The 18,726-nt window shown below is 33.2% G+C and overlaps 2 protein-coding genes across 3 annotated transcripts; both read left to right on the top strand.

Annotated features, from left to right (window-relative positions):
* The first annotated feature begins 2 nt into the window (after positions 1-2).
* Positions 3-6,133, top strand: LOC106664497 (transducin beta-like protein 3). The gene is made up of 15 exons (XM_014390256.2): positions 3-119; positions 1,285-1,336; positions 1,400-1,616; positions 1,722-1,896; positions 1,982-2,152; positions 2,223-2,398; positions 2,614-2,813; positions 2,878-3,081; positions 3,342-3,522; positions 3,600-3,721; positions 3,807-3,965; positions 4,023-4,188; positions 4,264-4,488; positions 5,703-5,830; positions 5,894-6,133. Exons 1-15 carry the CDS (start codon positions 94-96, stop codon positions 6,080-6,082), a joined length of 2,391 nt encoding a protein of 796 aa, XP_014245742.1. The 5' UTR covers positions 3-93; the 3' UTR covers positions 6,083-6,133.
* Positions 6,134-8,188: 2,055 nt separating this feature from the next.
* LOC106661381 (E3 ubiquitin-protein ligase ZNF598) lies at positions 8,189-18,677 on the top strand. Of its 2 annotated transcripts, none has more exons than XM_014384725.2 (8): positions 8,189-8,724; positions 12,100-12,336; positions 12,405-12,616; positions 12,683-12,795; positions 13,545-13,668; positions 13,823-13,973; positions 14,252-15,331; positions 17,939-18,677. In XM_014384725.2, the coding sequence occupies exons 1-8, from the start codon at positions 8,536-8,538 to the stop codon at positions 18,131-18,133; spliced, it is 2,301 nt and encodes a 766-aa protein (XP_014240211.1). In that variant the 5' UTR covers positions 8,189-8,535; the 3' UTR covers positions 18,134-18,677. The 2 variants fall into 2 exon arrangements, with proteins under 2 accessions (XP_014240211.1, XP_014240202.1); XM_014384716.2 differs by having other exon boundaries at positions 13,823-14,120.
* The last annotated feature ends 49 nt before the right edge of the window (positions 18,678-18,726 follow it).

Genomic DNA, 18,726 nt, shown 5'->3' with positions numbered 1-18,726 from the left:
AAGTGGTAAGCCACGTGCTGCTGGCAGTAAACAAATAATGGTTAAGTTATTCTAGTTTTATTGATTTAAAAACTTTTAATTTCATCGCCAAATATGTCACCACCACAACTCAAAGAATTGTGAGTAATTGGAAATCATCCTCTTTCATTATGATTGATATTAACTCTTATTCTTCTATAATATGAAGCAGTTATAGCTACTAAGTACTAAGGGACTAAAGGCTAGGAAGAAAGTCCAATTGGATCCTTTCAAAACCGTATTGTAAATTGTAGGTCGATCCTAAATAATTAAGTATTTATTAACTGTCTTAATCAATTTATTTGTTTGGTATGCCGTTTGTTTCTTGGAAATGCTTTAGACATCAACATGACAGTCATATTTGGATTTGTTTCAAAATCATATATTGTTCATTTTCACCTTTTGTATTTTATATTATTATAATATATTGAGTAGTAGTTTCATATTTTCTATTGAATTTGAAATTGTAGTTTGGTCTTAAAATTTTGTTTTTTAATTATAAATTGTCTAATTTATCCAAAATCTTTGAACGTCTCCTTCTTAAAAGACTGTTACCAATATTCGACTTCGAAAATTTAATTACTAACCATTTGGGTTTCAACCTCTTCATTCTACTGTTCAGTAGAGCTTCAGTAGTTGACACAATATCCTCGGCTCTTAAAAGGAAAAAAAATCAACTGTTTATCTGGACCTTAAGGAAGCATTCAACCAAGTGTAGCACCCTGGCCTCCTTTACAAGTTAAAATATATCCTCCCTTACACCATCGTCTTGGATCAATGGTTTAAAGTGAGAACCAGCACTGATTTTTTTCACCAATCGTGTCAACCAAAGCTGGCGTTCCACAAGAAGTATCCTAGGCCCAGTCCTCCACACCAACTACACTGCTGGCATACCTACACATTGAAACGCACGATTTATCAATAAAGACCTTAAAATCCCATTTGTGAAGGATCCGATCCGAGCACACATTCACACTTTACACTCTAAAATATCCCTCCACCCCAACGCACTAATCCAAACTCTTTCCTCAACATCCCACCCTTATAACTCTCTATGCTGTCGCCTCATGATTTCCTATCTTAACTCTCTCAATTAATTAAAAGAGAGTTCCACCACTGGCTGCTATCTTTTCCCACTACCTCCTGGTCTGACAGGTTTGAATGTAACTGTACTATCTATTCAGTGTATATTTATTTATTTTGTACAGATAACAACAAATGAAACAAATTTAAAAAAAATGTTTTAACTGTGTTATAAATTTTCAGTTATACACCGCAGACAACACACAAGGCTTTTTTTACAGGCGGAAATGTTCAAGTATGTATATATACAAATAAGTTTAATGACTTTCAATTAAAATTAATAATTTATTATTTAAAGTTAACTTCCCCCGGAGATAAATTGTTGTGCCAATGCACCACAACTGTCAAGATAGTAGATGTCCAAAGTGGAATTGTGTCTGGATTTATTGGCGAGGAAGAATCTCTTGATGAAGATTCGGTAGATGATCTTGTTATAACGTTTGGCTTAAGCAAAGATGACAAGCAAGTTGTAACAGCTCACAAAAGTGGACTTCTTAAGCTGTGGGATTTGAGCGGTAACTATTCTACTTTTCTTTTTTCTTTTTGTCATGAAATGATTGTCTTTAATAATGATTGTAAATTAAAACTCATGTATCTTTTTTTTCTGTTTGTGGTGTAAGAAAATAAATTATTAAAACAATGGAAAAGTATACATAAAGGTCATGTGGCGGTTATTGAGTTTAGCACAGATAGTGATGTCCTGGCGACTGGTGGTTCTGATTCCAGTCTCAAACTTTGGAACCTTAAGCACCATTCTTGTACTCACAACCTGAAAGGAGTTCAAGGGGTTTTTAGGTAAACAATGTTAATTCATATAAACCATTACTTTATTTAATCACCCTTTACATGACTTTATTTAGTGTTGCATTTCTCATTTCAGTATTGTGAAATTTTTTATGAAAAGTGATGTCCCCTACATATTTGGAGCAGGAGACGATTACTGTATAAAAGGATGGAATATAGTTACTAGTCAGATAAAAAAATCTCTTTCTGGCCACTACAGTAAAATTACTGGCTTAGAGATTAGCCATTGCAGTTCTTATATCGTTAGGTATAATACTAATTTTACAAATTTTATTTTATGTATAATTTCAAATAAATATTTGTTTGTACCTGCTTAGTGGCAGCAGAGATAAGGTTCTAATTCTGTGGGAATTCTCATCAGGAAAACAGTTAAAAGTAATACCACTTTATGAAAGTATAGAAGCACTTGTTTTACTACCGAAAAAGATAACAATTCCTGGGGCAGATGTGCAATTTAAAAATAGTGTGTTTGTTGCAGTAGCAGGGGAAAAAGGTATTTACTCATTTTATAATTATAATTCCTGGCATAGCCTATGGTTTTTTAATTGAAAAAATATGAAAAAAAAAATACTGTAAAGTGGTTTGATCTGTCTAGACACCCATTTTGTTCCAATTTAAGCTCTCCTGTACAACAAGAATTACTTTAGCTTAAAATTTTGACCAAGTTTAGACACTTCATCTCCTATTGCTTTTTAACCTATTTTTCAGGTTCAGTCAAAATATGGGATGTAAAAGAAGCAAGACAATTGTTCACCCAAAAAAACTCCCTGATATCTCCTGCAAAGGAACAAGGAGGTCTAGCAGTCACCCAATTGCTGTATAATAAAGCAACAAATACATTTGCAGTGGTATCAGCCGATCACAACATTATTTTCCATCTCTTCGATGATTTCAGTTGCAGACAGCAAGTGCGTTCTAATCTGTTTTTCATTAAATCATAATTAGCTAAAATAATTAATTTGTTAATTTTAGCTTATTGGATTCAGTGATGAAATATTGGATTTAGTAATTCTAGGAATAGAGGAAACACATTTAGCAGTGGCTACAAACAGCAATGATATAAAATTGTATAATTTATCAAACATGAATTGCCAATTGCTTGTTGGTCACACAGATTTGGTTGTTGCCCTTGCCTCAACGCCAGCCAATCCTGACCTATTTGCTTCATCGTCAAAAGTAAATTAAAATAATAAATAATTATTTCTTAATCATCTTAACTAATCTTAGTATAAATTTAAATAATGGTAGATTGAAATGTTGTGTTGGTGTCTCAGGGACCAAAGTCACGATAGAGCACCATGGTATTTAACCAGATCATGGGTTGAGCCCAGCTTGTGACACTAATTTTTCATCTCAACCTCACTTTGCATAAAATAATTGATTATTAATAAATAATAATGAATTTATCTTTAATTTTTTACTTGGATTCTTTGAAGGATAATTCAATGAGGCTCTGGTGTCTTAAAGATGGAAATGCATATTGCGTCGCTTCAGGCATGATTCATAGCAGTTCAGTTGGTGCTGTCGCATTCAGCCAATTGAAGCAAAAATTTGTCCTTTCTGGTTCCCAAGATACTACTCTAAAATTATGGAAGTTGCCAAAAGAATTAAGTCATGGTATGTTTAGTAAAAGTTCAGCATACTTCAAAAAATATTGCATATATAATTTTACAATACATATTTTTTAACATTAGACGAAACGGTGACACTTACTGTTAAGATGGCAAAAGTTGTTCATGAAAAAGAAATCAATGAAATCAGTGTGGCTCCAAATGATAAAATTATTGCTACTGCTTCTATGGATAAAACTGCTAAGGTAATATTTACTTTTTACAAGACATGAACACACACACAAAAAAAAGACAAGAATATGCACTCACATACTTTTGTTTTTCAAATAGTTGTGGAGTGCTGAAGATTTGACATTGCTTGGGACACTGAGAGGGCATAAAAGAGGAGTATGGTCTGTTAATTTTTCATCGATGGATCAAGTAGTTTTAACAACTTCAGCAGATGCCATGATAAAAATTTGGGCCATCAGTGATTTGTCTTGTTTGAAGGTAAACTATTATAATAAGAGGAATATTTTATATTATTGACACAGTGATTTATTTTAGACCCTTGAAGGTCATGATGCCTCAGTTATGAAAGGGCTTTTTGTATCAAGAGGTATGCAAGTATTGAGTATAGGTGGTGATGGACTTTTAAAATTATGGAATCTAAAAACAAGCGAGTGTATCAATTCATTTGATCACCATTATGGGAAAATTTGGGCTATTGCCAGTAAGTTCTCATTAGTTCTTTAATTGTTTTCCTCAAGAAAGGTGAAAAAAATAAAAACATAATTTTTGTTATAAGTTTCAAAAAGCGAAGACAAACTTATTACGGGAGGTTCTGACTCACAACTCATTATTTGGAAAGATGTGACTGAAGAGAAAAAACTTGAAGAGGTGAGAAAGCTTCAAGAAAAAGCACTCATGGAACAGCAGTTAGCAAATTTAATGCAAGCTGATGATCTTTTAAACGCGTTAAAGTTAGCTCTAACTTTGGACCGACCAGCTACAGTTCTCAAAATTATTCAGGGTATGTACTCAATTTTTACAAGTGTAGGTTTTAGTGTTTAATAAGTGTAGGTTTGGCAAGCAAATGATGACTTTTTACAATATATATTTTTGTTTTTATACCTGGCTTGTTTTTAACTATTCAGAGATATATTGTCCATTGTTTACAATTACATTTTGTTATCTTTCAGATAGCATGTCTAGTCCTTTCACATAAAAATTCCCATCTTTTGGGATTGGTAGTCCAGGAAAGTTTGAACAGGTGTTTGTATACTTTCAAAACGTTTTGGCCATTTAAACCATATTCTAATGACCAGAATAAATGTAGTCTCAAGGTGAAATGTCCGGAGAGTGATAAAATTTCCCACTTAAGATTAGTGGTTTTATGGTGAAAGACTAAACCTTTTATTTTTGGTAGAGCAAGCCATTTTTACAATGTTTGAAGGTCTAAATGGGTTAGCTCTTCACAGTACAGTTCACTATTAACTGCCCTTGTGGTAAAAGTTCAAAATGCAAGGGGTCGGACATGTCCCACCAAATGCACATCATGTGTTTTTTCCCTGTGTATATGTTGTTTTGGAACAACTGGGCTGTTGACCAGGTTGGCAATAAACTTTTTGGCGGATTATATTTTTGTATGTGGTCCATTTTTCATCACCTATTACCACTCGATGAAGCAGTAAGAGTGATGACAGAGGAGTTAAGAGCAATTGAAGAAACCAAAGTCTTTGGATGTGGTTTCCACTGGTTGTACAGGAAACATTTAACCTCTCCCAGTTCTCGGGTCATTTTCTTCTAACCTATGCATCAATGTCGTCATCAACCTTAGAAGGATGTTAATTGCTGCCATCATCTTCAAGAACAAAATTTCACCTTACGTTGTACCTTAAATTGGACTGTACGAACATTTACAGCATTAGTACCAAACACTGCACACAATTTTTTAAGTGCAACAGTTGTGTTGCTCCCTTTTTGGAATTCATAAAGTAAACAATGCTTTAAATATGTTTCATGCAGACATGATTACCAATTAAATTATTCGACACAACCTAAAAAAGTTGAAAACGTAAAATTTATGGATTAACCGAGTGTATTTGTAAAGGAAAATAATATAGGTAAAAATGTAAATATTGAGCTATGTAAGCCTATAATAGAAAAACATTACATACTTGCCAAACCAATACTTATAACTTTTAATCATTAATTAATTTTCTTAAACAAATTTGTATCTTAAAGATGTAATTAAAAGAGGTGAAACGGGATTGCCGGAAACAATTCTCCAGTTAGACAATTATGAAAAGAAACAATTGATGACCTGTGTTGCGCATTGGAATACAAATAGTAAATTTTGCTATCCAGCACAGGTAAATACTCTTTAACTCGGTTATTTTGTTTTGTAGTATGTATAATCAAATAATTTATTTAAGGTAATAGTATCCATAATGTTGGATGACATTGTCCATGGAAATCTAGAGATTGAAAGACGTATCCTTGAAACTATTATTGCCTATACTGAGAAGCATTTTAAACGGTTGTCTGAAGAATTTCAGGCACTTCACATACTTGATTACACTAAGTTAATAATGAAACCAACTTCAAAAAATCACATTGTGTAGCATTATTTTAACCTGTAATTATTAAATAAAATGTATATATTTTTGTATTTATTTATATTGTTATGTAAAAAACCTATTTTAAGGATATACGATAACTTATTTTAAAAAAACTTTAGACTTGTAAATGTATAGTTAATAAATACTTTTACAGGGACTGTGGTGGTTGTGGATGTAGATAGGAAAGTACTTTTTCTAATATTAATTTTTTTTAAAGAACAAAAAGAATTGGGAGGCCTGGCAATCTTTCTGATGTTACTTCTGGGACTTCATTTTTTCTCATATTTACTAGTCCACACATGGAGCCCCTCTCATTCAAACTAATAAATACAGTCATACTGTTGCGACCTGACCTTTCATACCACATGTATAGCTAAAAATTGCGGAGCCACTGAGGTATTAATATAACACCTGTGCCTCCCGCATTTCGCTCTAAAAACACCTAACTTAAAGCTAATCTAGTTTGTTGGATCTGTGTGTTTCTCAATATTCCGCCACAACCCACCTGCACATACTCAACATATATTAAAAAATACATTCATTTCAGGTAGGAAAACCACATGTGGAAAATCATCAAATGCAGCCAGATGCGTTTATTCACTTCAGGAATTCAAACGACATTTTGCCGTGTGCATTTGTTTTTGTTATCCCAAGAATAGGTTCAGGGCTTATATATGGTTTTGCAGATCCTCCTTGGCCCAGTGTGTCTGCTTTTTTTTAATCCAAAATTTGTTTGTGTCCTGATACCCAAGATATCATCAGGCTGTTGTGTTTCCCCAGGTTTTCGAGATTTTGGATGAATTTATTTTAAATAATTATTTTATTTGTACTATATATTTAGTCTAATAAACAGTCTGTCAGACCTAAAGAAACTGGAATTAAGCACTCATGTTTACCATATTTGACTTATCCAATTTCTGCTGTTCCAAGTCTGCAAGCATTTAGACATTCATACTAATCACGGGTAATCCTGTTTCTTTAGGGAATTGCTGACATATTGTCTAAAGTATTGTGAAAAATTAAATTTAGCAGTTTGCCTGGAAAAAACTATGACATTCCAAATAGCAGAGAGAATAAAGTAGATAGGTGGTTTTATTAATACATCTATATATATAAAACTGACGGATAGACAATGCACAAACCAAGGTACTGGATCTAGTAGGCTGAAATTTCGACAGTGCATCCTTATCCTGCATGACATGAGTAGCTGCTAAGAAAGGATTTTTTGTATAGAATGAAGTGAACTGAAGAAGAAAAGAATTTGAGAAACAAGACATTAGAATGCCATACTAGCCCCCCCCCCCCATTGCATTAAAACAGAATCCTGTGTAGATGAAGTCATGGGTAAAAGCTAGTATACATATATATATATATATACTTTTTTTTTTTTTTAATTTAATTATTTTATTTGTACTTCATACATATTAGTAGATATTACAAATGTGATTAATTTTTGTTTTACATAGTGACAACAGTAACACTAATGTCAGTTTGGAGATCATGAGATGCGGTCTGGTGTGATGTAGGTTTAGGAAAACATTTTCTTTATCGTGCCAATGTTTCGATCTGTATTTTATATCATCTTCAGGGCACAAAGTGTTTGTTTTCTGTGTAGATGTGTCTTTAATGTGTTGAGAGAGCTTCAATAATGACCCAGCTGCACAGAAAACAAACATTTTGAGCACTGAAGATGATCTCGATAAAGATCAAAACGTTGGCACGATAAAGAAAATGTTTTCCTAAACCTATGTCACACCAGACCACATCTCACAATCTCCAAATAATCGTTAACGGTCACTAAACACTATACATTAATGTCAGTGCAGTACCCGGAGGACATACGCCATGAGAAGAAACCAACCAATGCTCCATTTCTAAAAGTGGATGTTTGATTTTATTGGTTTTGTTGTGTAGACATCTAAGGGTTAAAAAAAAATTGTTTATTTTGTTGGGAAATTTCAATCTATTGCTAATTGAAAAAGTTCAATAATGTCTACAGACAAATGACAACATAATGTTAAATTTCTTAAAACAATGAATCACAATACTGTTCTGTACGATACATTTTTTATATTAAAATAAAGAACAAGTGATTGACATAAACGAACACGATCAGGCCAGTGATATACAAAAAAAGACAGGAATTCAAAATTCGGCGGGCGGTCGGCAGTGAAGGGGCACCTTCTTTAACGGTTATACTCTTAAAAAGTGTTATTTGGAGATTTCCGAAAAGTCAAAAATTACAATTTTAAACCTATAAAATTCAAAAGTGAAATCTTTTTCTGAAGTCTGGCCGAGCCTGGTAAAGCGATCGAAGTTCGGATACTCGGGGCAGGGGAATCAGCTGTTGGTCGGGCCGTGACAGCATTGCAGCCGTGAAGTAGTCGGAAGTCTTTTCCTAGGGTTCGGGCCCGAGTCGAGTTTATTTAACAAACCGTTCGAATTAAAATATTAAAATGGATAAGAGAAAACAGTCTTCCGCAAAGGAGGAAAACGGCGAGAACGCGTGCGTGATTTGTTTCAAAAAAGTGGACATTTACTCGTTGGGACAATGCGATCACCCGGTTTGCTTCGAGTGTTCCACCAGAATGAGAGTCCTTTGTCGACAAAACGAGTGTCCGATATGCAGGCAGGACCTTCCAAAGGTATAAAATTACTTTATGCCGACTTCTTCCTTTCCCAAAGACCATCTTCTATCCTGCCGTCTGTTTAGGCCTTAAGGCGCTCACTTAGACCTAGGCCTACCACGTGCTTGTTGTTTATCCACAAAATTTTCCATTCTCTCCTAATTCCATTTGTTCAAGTTTCCCCAATCCTTCCCGCCTGAGGGATCTTGTCAAAAATACGATTTCCCCCCCAAAAAACGAGTCGGTGATGTGAACGTCACTACTGGCCATATCATTGATAACAGCTGGATATCGACTTATTAAACAATCCTTTTTATTTTTTTTAACCCTATTTTATAAGCCTTTATTTGAATAGCATCACTTACATATTCAACAGTCATTACTAAAAGAATATAACATTATTAATAAACAGATGTAAGCAAGTTTGACAACTTGTTTGTACTGGTTTGCTGGACAATTTTTTTTAGGTGGTTAGATTTCTATTGGACCCTTGGACATACAAAACAACTACAGAATAAAGTAACAAACTGAACGACCCATTTCAGCAAGCAAATTTTTAAAAAGAAAGAAAACAACATAACTCAGTTCTTTCGACAAATGTGTAGCATTTAGTGACCGGTAATTAATAATTATTTGGAGATAGATCGCAGCAACTTACATCCTACAGCACTAGCTACCCGCCATTTTGAACACCAATTTCAATTTCAACAATTGAAAAATATTAAACAGAACAAAACAAACAAATGTAACTTTTTAGAAATGGTTTACATAACAGAGATTCAACAGAGATAAACACATCATCAATTACAGAACAGACACATGTAAACTCAGCCGCAGCTATGCTATATCATAAATCAAATTCAATATCAAGAACACACAAAACATATAAAACTATCATTACAGTCCACATATCAAACAATTTTTACATAGTCTAAATCAGTAACAATTTATCCTTCCTTTCCCTAATAATCCCATCTGTTATAATCCTGAAAAGATAACCAAGCCCGAACGAAAAATCATTACCCTTTTTTCTCATTGTCGGCCTCTTTTGTCTCAAAGAAGCCGACTCCTCATAGAAAAATGAGTTTTTAATCCTACTTCAAAATCAAACTTATATAAACATTTAAAAAAAAATGTATATCTCACTAACACTCCCAACATGTCACACAACTGTGACACATCTACATAGAAAACACACACTTTGATTGAGTATAAATACTTCGATTAAACTTAAAATTTCTATATTGCTTACATGATTGTATAAATTCACATCTTAAATGTATTTGTTTAATGCATAATGTTTGTAAATCCCAGGCCTGAAGATAATCTAAATAAAGATCGAAACGTTGGTACAATAAAGAAAATATTTTTCTAAAACCACATCACAGAAGACAGCATTTCACGATCTCCAAATAATCTTTTGACAAGGAATATATCCTCTTCATTTGGACTTTGAAACTTATTAATAATTCACAAGGTTTTTGATTTGATCACTGTTATAACTAGTTCCGATCTAGGGGCTCATTTGGAGGCATACAGTAGTTAAAAATGGCAATTATGAAAACTAAGTATGATAAAAGGAAGGCACTTTGCGCTGATCCAACCTAATATTAACTGCCAGATATAGTTAAAAAAAAAAAACTTTCCTGGCAATGGTTAGACTAAGATTTGGCCATACATCTCCCGGTGACGGCAATGACAACTTAATTTGCTATTTTCTTCAAGAACATACTTTGATCCAGATTATTTGCCCATGTTATCATTATAACTTGTCTATGGCAGGTGCAGATCATGTGACATTGGTGTGTGCCAAAATCATTAGTAGGGGACATTTGTCCTTATTAACAGCAGAATACAACAAGGGTAGGTAAAATAGAGGAAAATGCGTTTAGTTCCAGCAATGATTGAGTTTATTTATCAACGTCGTTTATGTAAACAACTTCAGTGATTTCTCCTGATGGTTCTTATTCAATTTTATTTTTGAATTTTTGTTTATTACATTAATAACAATCATACCTCAACAAGGCAATTTGTTGATAAAGTTTCACTTCAAAAATACTTCAACCTTGACAAAAATCTTACCTATTAGGGTATCTGGGACACGGACGACGAAATAATAAGGCCTTATATGACATAATAGTCAGGAACGATGTCAAAGTATCTTAAAGACTAGTTTCCTAAACTATATATAACAGAGAGTGAGATTGGTTGCCTTCAGTGAGGGGTGCGAGGATGGTTGTTGGCTGGGCCTGATGGCCAAGGGTGTATGAGGTAGCTCAGAGCAGGCCCGGAACCCTTAGGGATATGGACTTTTCATAGGTATTGTAAATTGTTTTTATTCACATCCGTAAATAGGGAATCCACAATTGCTAAAAGTAAAGTGTGGCTGGAGAGCCTTGGGCCCCCTGGCACGTTTGTGCGGCTCCCCGCGGACAGTCTGTCTTCACTTTTATTAGATATGTGGCATGGCCAATAATTAAGTAATTTTGAGAAAAAAATTGAAATATTATGGGTATCTAAGGTGTCACGATCTGAATGTGAATATTTTAACAATTTATCCTAAGTAAATAGATAATGGCTATATCAATTTTTCCTCTTGGCCAATGTTTTTCTTATTATGTTGTAGGTTTTTTCTTTTTTCCAAGCCAATTCACAAGGTTCAGCTTTTTTTCTGAAACTTTATGGCCATGTTTGTGCTACTCATTTTTGTATTATTTTTATATTAGTTATACTTTTTATCTAAGGTCTTGGGTGAGATGAAAAAGTTAGTCTCATGTGTGGGATTCAAACCCATGACCTTGGGCTCAACACGCCACTGTTCGAATCACTTGAGCTACCATGACTTCGATCCTCTCGGACACCAACTCCCCATCTTAACCCTCAAAGTTTCCCTCTTTTTTGCTAAATTTTCAAAAATCGTGTAATTAGAATTTGATTCCCAATGACTTGTGAAGTGGCTGTGGGGAGCTGTTAACAAAGAAATTATTTCTGTCATTATTACATTAATATGTTTAGCAGTCATAATTGAGCAGTGTAATTATTTCAATTAAACTTTTTATCTAAGGTTTTGGATGAGAAGAAAAAGTTAGTGTCATGAGCAGCATTTGAACCCATGACCTTCGGCTCAATTTGCTGCTTCTTTAACCACTTGAGCTATCATGACATTGATCCACTCGGACACAAACTCCCCATCTCAACCCCAAGAGCAAGGGCTGTAATTTTCCTTGGTGGAGTGCTGTGGTTTTCTAGTTCCTGGGTGGGGCGCGGTGTGAGTAAAAATACACAAAGGGTCGGCGATGACCTGTTTTTGGCCCTTAAACCCCCCAACTAGTGCAATTGATACATATTTTATTTTATTATTTAACGTTTCAAAACAGAATTTTTTGATTTCAGGTTGTGTTTACTTGTACAATTAAGCCATTTGAACAAATACAGCAAAATAATTGCCAGTTTGATGATAAGTACAAAATAACGTTTCAATCTAAAGAAATCAAAACTGCATTTGAAGATCTTCTCAAACATGAATGCCCCGAATGTGGAAAAATTTGGGCTAACTTCAATGAACTACGAGACCACGTTAGAAGAGTTCATCAACTTACATACTGCGACCTATGTGTAGATAATCTTAAGGTTTGTACTTAAAAAGTAATAATAATAAAAATTGTAACCATTTTAAGTCAAAGATTAACTGTGATTAGATTCTCACAAGTGAAAGAAGGTGTTACACTAGAAAGGAGTTGGCTGAACATAGAAGGCATGGTGATCCAAATGATAGATCTCACAGGGGCCATCCTCTTTGTAAGTTTTGTGAAACACGTTACATGGACAATGATGAACTATACCGTCATGTCAGAAGAGACCACCTTTACTGTCATTTCTGTGATGCAGATGGAATACATCAATATTACAAGTACTGCCATTGTAACAATTAAAATTTACAAGTGTGCTGTTATTACACGTTTTGTAATTATTTCAGAACTTACGATTCATTGAGGGAACACTTTAGAGCAGAACATTTCCTGTGTGAAGAGGGCGAATGCTATTTAGAGAAATTTACTTCAGTGTTTAGGACGGAAATTGATCTGAAAGGTTATTATTTGTTTTATTATTCATCATTTTTAATAAAATGTAGGATATGTAGATTTATAATTATTGTGTAATGCTATATAAACAAATTAACCTTTTTAGAATTGATTTTTGGATAATAAAACAAATTCCATGTCTACAGCCTCAGCTGCTTGTCGGTTTTGAATCGTTCTTACTCCTTTTAAGTTGCACCAATTCCATCAAAATTTTGACAGTACATTCCTTCAGTAATAATTTTTTTGACAGAAGTAAGTAAATATAAGAAGAAAACAAGGAATTTAATTGAAAATTATTTTACTCAAAAAAGTATTTATTATATATAAAAAAATATATATTCCAAGCATATGTAAACGATACAAAACTAAAACTGAGGGCAGACAAGAGGCAGAAATCAGAAATGTAATAAGGGTTGTGAAGCGAGAGTAAAAACGAGTGTAGATTCCCAATGTGGTTGAATGGTTTACCAGAAAAAAAATTGTAATCAAATCAATGTCACAGGCCTTTAGTATTGCTTTATCAACATTACTGTGAAGGCCCCTTTTTGATTTGACCTTTTAGACTTTGTATTATGATTTTTTGAGAGAAAAAATTGTTCAAAATCAGCCCTTTCTCTCAGGAGAGTCTTTACAAATCAGTGCCATAACGGATGTGTTAAAGGCAAAGTAAAAATTATTCAAGAAAGTTTTTCTAAGAATTTTCCCATGCAACATACAGCAAAAATGTTTTCTTATAATTGTTTTTTTTCCCCTCAGCTCATAAAGCTAATGAACATGGTAAGGCATTGGGAAAAGCTGGAATTAAACAAGCTAGAAAAATTGACATTGAATTTTCTCTTTCATCAAGACCAAGAGCTTATGTCAGGCGAACAAACTATAGGTAATGTGAAATTTTCTCTTGTAGCTTTGTCATTTTCAATCATTGATCTGGCCAGGTGAAACTGATTGAAAATGATTAAGCTATAGGTAATGTAATTGATTTTTTATTTATTTATTTATTTTTTAATTTAAAAACTTGAATTTTGTTTATATAGAGGGGAAGGAGGACACTCTTCTACACATCAAGAAGAAGAAGAAGTGGAAATTCAGCCAACACCGACTCCACAAAGACAACCCAATACAAATTGTCAGCAAGAATTTCCAACGTTAGGAGGTTCACCTGCAGCTCCGCCTCTATCTCACAAGGTAACAGCCACAGTACGGTCTCTGAGGCCTACAGGATATGAGGAATTTCCAGCACTTCCTTCCTCTGCCACATCTGAACCGACTGTCAGTTTGAGAGTTGATTCAACTGATCGCCCGACCCCTTCTTCCACAAACTTTTCTATTCAGGTGACTTGAAGCATGCAACAATAGCATCTTTTGTTACCAGACTGAAACAAAAAACAACTAATAATAGCTATTTATTTTCAAAACCTACTTTGATCTTTCTAATTTAGTTTGTAACCTCTTTGTTGCTTCAGGTCAACCATCCTAGGTTCACGACAACACTCACAGCATCAAAAGCAAACACCAATGAGCACACATATAATTATCATTTCCCCGCCCTGGATTTGGGAAGTGGCTCTCCCGGGCCTTCTTCAGCACCACAAACGGGTCAAACGAAATCACAAGAATCAACATGGACAACAACTAATAAAAAAGAAGGAAAGAAAAAAGATGTATCCAAATCTCATGTAGTGTCGTTACCTCACAATGCTTACAATGCCAAGCCCGCTAATAAAAACCCACCTAATCTTGATGATTTCCCTGCACTTGCACCTAAAAAGAAACAACCTGAAAAGACGTTAACAAAAAGTATTGCCTCAAATACAGCTCCATCTAGTGACAGTGATCACCCTCAGCCCTCAAAAAGCAAAAAGAAAAAATCAAAGTCCAAAACACAAGGGAGTACAAATGTAGCTGGAACTAATGTTAAAAAAAAACAGGCTGCTTGTGTTCTAGAGAAAAACACACCTGGAGAGCCTGAAACTCTTACAAAAACTAGCAATAAAGAAAATGAGTGTGAACCAAAAGAAAATATTGAAGAAATGGAAAAATCAGACCAGCAGAAACATGCAAAACCTAAATCCAATGCCGAGATGGCTAAAAAATCTGGGAAAGAGAAATTAGACGAAGCTTTTCCTGCTCTCGCTGGTACAGAAACTTCAAAAGCCCCTCCTGGGTTTGAAGTTAATTGGGCACCAAAGAGACCTCCTCCAGGTTTAGCACCACCTTCTCAACAAGTAGTGGCACCGCCTCCAGGGTTTACCGCTATGAATGGTGCTTCTTTTCCACCGTTGGGGGGTGATAATCTTGGGCTTGGTGAATACATACCACCTCTAAACTTTGAAAAAAGAAATAACGCACTTGTTGACAAAGTTGCTAATGCCCTAGGCTCAGATTCATGGGTGCAATTTAAAGATATTTCAATGGCATACAGGAGTGGCATTGTATCGCCTGATGATTACTATAAGCACTGTCGCCTGTCCATGACAGAGAAAATATTTGCTCAGCTTTTTCCAGAATTGCTTGCACTTCTACCAGATATAAACAAACAAGAGGTATTTTATTTTTTAAATTATTAATTTCCTTTCTCAATGTTTGCTAACGTGAATGTTCAAGTAACATTATGTTGACAACTAATCAATCCTTTTACATGTCTTATTTTCTTGTGTTCACATTCCTGTTTTCCTTGAAGCTGGTTGGTGTGATATAATTGTGGGTTAATTTTATATCTAAAAAATTTTAGATAGAAAAAGTCAATATTATGGAGGATATCCTGTGGTCTTCGGCACTGTACCCCAATTATTAATGGCAACCACTTGAGCCACTGTGACTTAATCCCCAAGACACAGACCAACACTCAACACGACCTATTTTTGTTCAATTCCCTTTTTTGCCCAAGTTATAGATCATGAAAAACATGTTGGGTACATTCCAAAGACAGTGGGTTTGAATACCATCTATGACCTTGGTTTTTTTAATCTCAAATTTCATCTATATAAAATTAAATATATTAAAGGAAAAACAGGCATTCCTAATTTGTTGTTTATTTCAAACTATATGTATTTTTATTGTTATATTAATTAAAACAAACTTAATTTAATATTTATTCAGATATCGATTAACGGTCACTAATCTCTACACATTAATTTAATATAAATTAAATGAAATCAGAAATTCATGTTTTCATAATTTTTTAAAAATTATGATGGTTTGAAAGAAAATTCGCCCAATCATTGTAAAATCATTTAGTGATATAATAAATTGTTAGTTCAATTTTAATCTGTCACTAAATTATTTTCTGGTGTTTTGGTCTATTTTCTTACAAGCCATCATAATTTAAAAATAAATTATGAAAACATGAATTTCTGATCTCATTTCATTTGGTTTATACTTAATTAAGATTGTTGTAATTAATATAACGATAAAAATACTACATATAGTTTGAAATAAACAACAAAATACGAATGTCCAATTTTTGGTTGTCAATGTCAAAAAAAAAAAAAAAAAAAAAAAACTTAATTGGTAGTGCATTTTTCGATACACCATTAGAGAAAACCATCTGCTTAAATGGCCTCTGGTGTGTTTTCTTATTTTCTAATTAAGTGAATTTCTAGGTAAATGAAAATGGATGTTTTTCCTTAAATTAAAAAAATATAAAGTTTGGAAAGGTAAAGCAGAAAAAAAGCTTAAGTCATTACGAATTAAATGTGTGGTGTTTAGTGACTGTTAATGATTATTTGGAGATCATGAGATGCGGTCTGGAGTGATGTAGGTTTTAGAAAACATTTTCTTTATCGTGCCGTTTCGATCTTTATTGAGATCATCTTCAGGGCCTAGGATTTATAAATGTTGTTTAAATTATACAAATACATGTAGGATGTGAAAAAAGTGAATTTATACAATGCTAGAAATGTTAGACTCAATCAAAGTACTTGTACTCACAAATGAACTTTAAGTCAAATGTTCGAGGCTTCCCCTTCCGGTTTAACACTGTAGCCCAATCGAGGAATTCCAGGTGGACATTTCTCTGTTGTACTGGCATAATTATCACATGTTTGTATTATGCCGTAATAGTAAAACAAGTTTGTTAGTAAACATTGAATGAAAATGATAAACAATATCGTTGATACCTAAAATAATGCCCCAAGAATAATATTGTTGTCGCTGGAAATAATCAAAATGTTTATTTGTGTCACAATGTGTTTCTAGTTCATTACATCATCAAATTACTTGATAAACCTGTTTGGAAACAAAACTATTGAAACCTTAAGGAACTTCCTTCAATTGGCCTCGTCATTTGCTAGACCGCACTCCTCTCGTCATCTTACCATGCAGTGTATCTAAATATTTTACATCAATCCCACCAGCTTTCAAAACATAAACCAATCGCAGAATGCTGTTTCAAACATGTGGTATGAGAAATGTCATAAAGGAATTTTATAAGAAAGTAGGAATTCTGAGTTGTGGTTTAAGTGAACTTATTTGAATACCCCACATTTGATTTAATTCATCATTATAACATTAAGTACAGTTTAATTTTCTTTTTCCAAAAATTACATTTTTGTTTAGCTTTATTTATTTGTTTAAATACAGAATGGTTTTTTTGTTTGACAAAATTTATATGTTAAAACCTTCATTGCGAACTTTATATTAATTCCTTCAGTGTTTACCAAGAAATTAATTATAATTGCATCAGAGTACATTTAAGCAAGTGCTGTATTGTTTTTCCTATTGTGATGAGTTACTTTGTCTTTGTTTTTGATTTACTTTTTAAAAAAAATGATTTTACTTACATAACTGAGAGTTGATTTGAAATTTTACTTCTTTTAAATTCCATAGTGTACCATTATTAATTTCTTTTTTGTTTTTATCTTTGAAGAATGATAATAAAGAATAAAATAGAAGTTAGTAATATAATAGTTGACCAGATTTACAATTTCTTGTAATTTTATTTACTTTAATCTACTTTTGATCAGTTGTCAATTCTACTCTTTTGTCCAACAAAGAATTACTTCATCTTTTGCCCACGCTTACACTGAGAAAAAATTGACAATCAATTTGACCACAAAAAAGTAGAGTGGTGAGAACAGAGACTTGAAAATATTTTATTGACGCAACTTGTATTATTACTTATTTAAAAAACAAAACTCAATTTTTTTCAGCAATTGTGGACTTTATACTCCATGGATAATGAAGCAGATAAGTCTAAGTTGAAAAAGTGTGCAGTTTGTAGACAAGTTGTCAGGAGTGGCGATTTCAGTGAACATTATTCCAGGCACTCGCTTGATAACCACTTTCCACCATTTATGCTGCAGAAACAAACAAAGCAAAACAGGCCGAATGCTTGGGCTAAATAGCATTATAAACATTGGATGCTAAACTGTTGATATTGTGTATAAATAATTAAATAGACACTTAGATAAGTAAAACTTTTTTTTACATTTTAAATCAATCATTTTTTATCAAAGAAACCTGACATTGTTTGCATTTTAGTTTATTTTCAAAAGAACAGCTTTTGTAAAATATAACTATCAATTGTTGGTTTTGGTTTGAACACAATATAATGTTTCTTTACTCATTCTCCCAGTAAAGCCCATTTGGAAAGATTTTTTTTTTTTTAAGTTTTCACAAAGTCAAATGTAAACTAAAACTTACATTTTGAAAAATAAAAATAAAAATTAACTTTTTTAAATTCATATCAAAAGCTCAATATTGTTAAATTGTAAATATTCTAAGCATGTAACTATGTATGTATGTATGTAATTAAAACTTGTATATTTTTGCGATATTGCCGAAAAAGTTAAACCTCTCTATTTTAATACTGTTAAAAAAAGTTTTAAAAACTTGCTCTGTTTATTAATATCAGTCATTATATTTGTTAAAATTGAAAGAGAAAAAAAATACATAGGATTTGAACTGTTTGACTGTCTCAGTTGTTATTCTTTTATTC

Source organism: Cimex lectularius, unplaced genomic scaffold, assembly GCF_000648675.2.
Source record: "Cimex lectularius strain Harlan isolate CLEC.00 unplaced genomic scaffold, Clec_2.1 scaffold332, whole genome shotgun sequence".
Lineage (NCBI taxonomy): Eukaryota > Metazoa > Arthropoda > Insecta > Hemiptera > Cimicidae > Cimex > Cimex lectularius.
The sequence above is the reverse complement of the archived record's forward strand: the minus strand, read 5'-3'. Positions and strand labels throughout refer to the sequence as shown.

Coding starts and splice junctions, on each gene's coding strand:
- LOC106664497 (XM_014390256.2), top strand. CDS start 94: ATGTCACCACCACAACTCAAAGAATT. Junction 2,814..2,877: donor ATTTCAGTTGCAGACAGCAA/GTGCGTTCTAAT, acceptor TGTTAATTTTAG/CTTATTGGATTCAGTGATGA. Junction 3,523..3,599: donor GCCAAAAGAATTAAGTCATG/GTATGTTTAGTA, acceptor TTTTAACATTAG/ACGAAACGGTGACACTTACT.
- LOC106661381 (XM_014384716.2), top strand. CDS start 8,536: ATGGATAAGAGAAAACAGTCTTCCGCAAAGGAGGAAAACGGCGAGAAC. Junction 8,725..12,099: donor GCAGGCAGGACCTTCCAAAG/GTATAAAATTAC, acceptor TTTTGATTTCAG/GTTGTGTTTACTTGTACAAT. Junction 15,332..17,938: donor CAGATATAAACAAACAAGAG/GTATTTTATTTT, acceptor AATTTTTTTCAG/CAATTGTGGACTTTATACTC.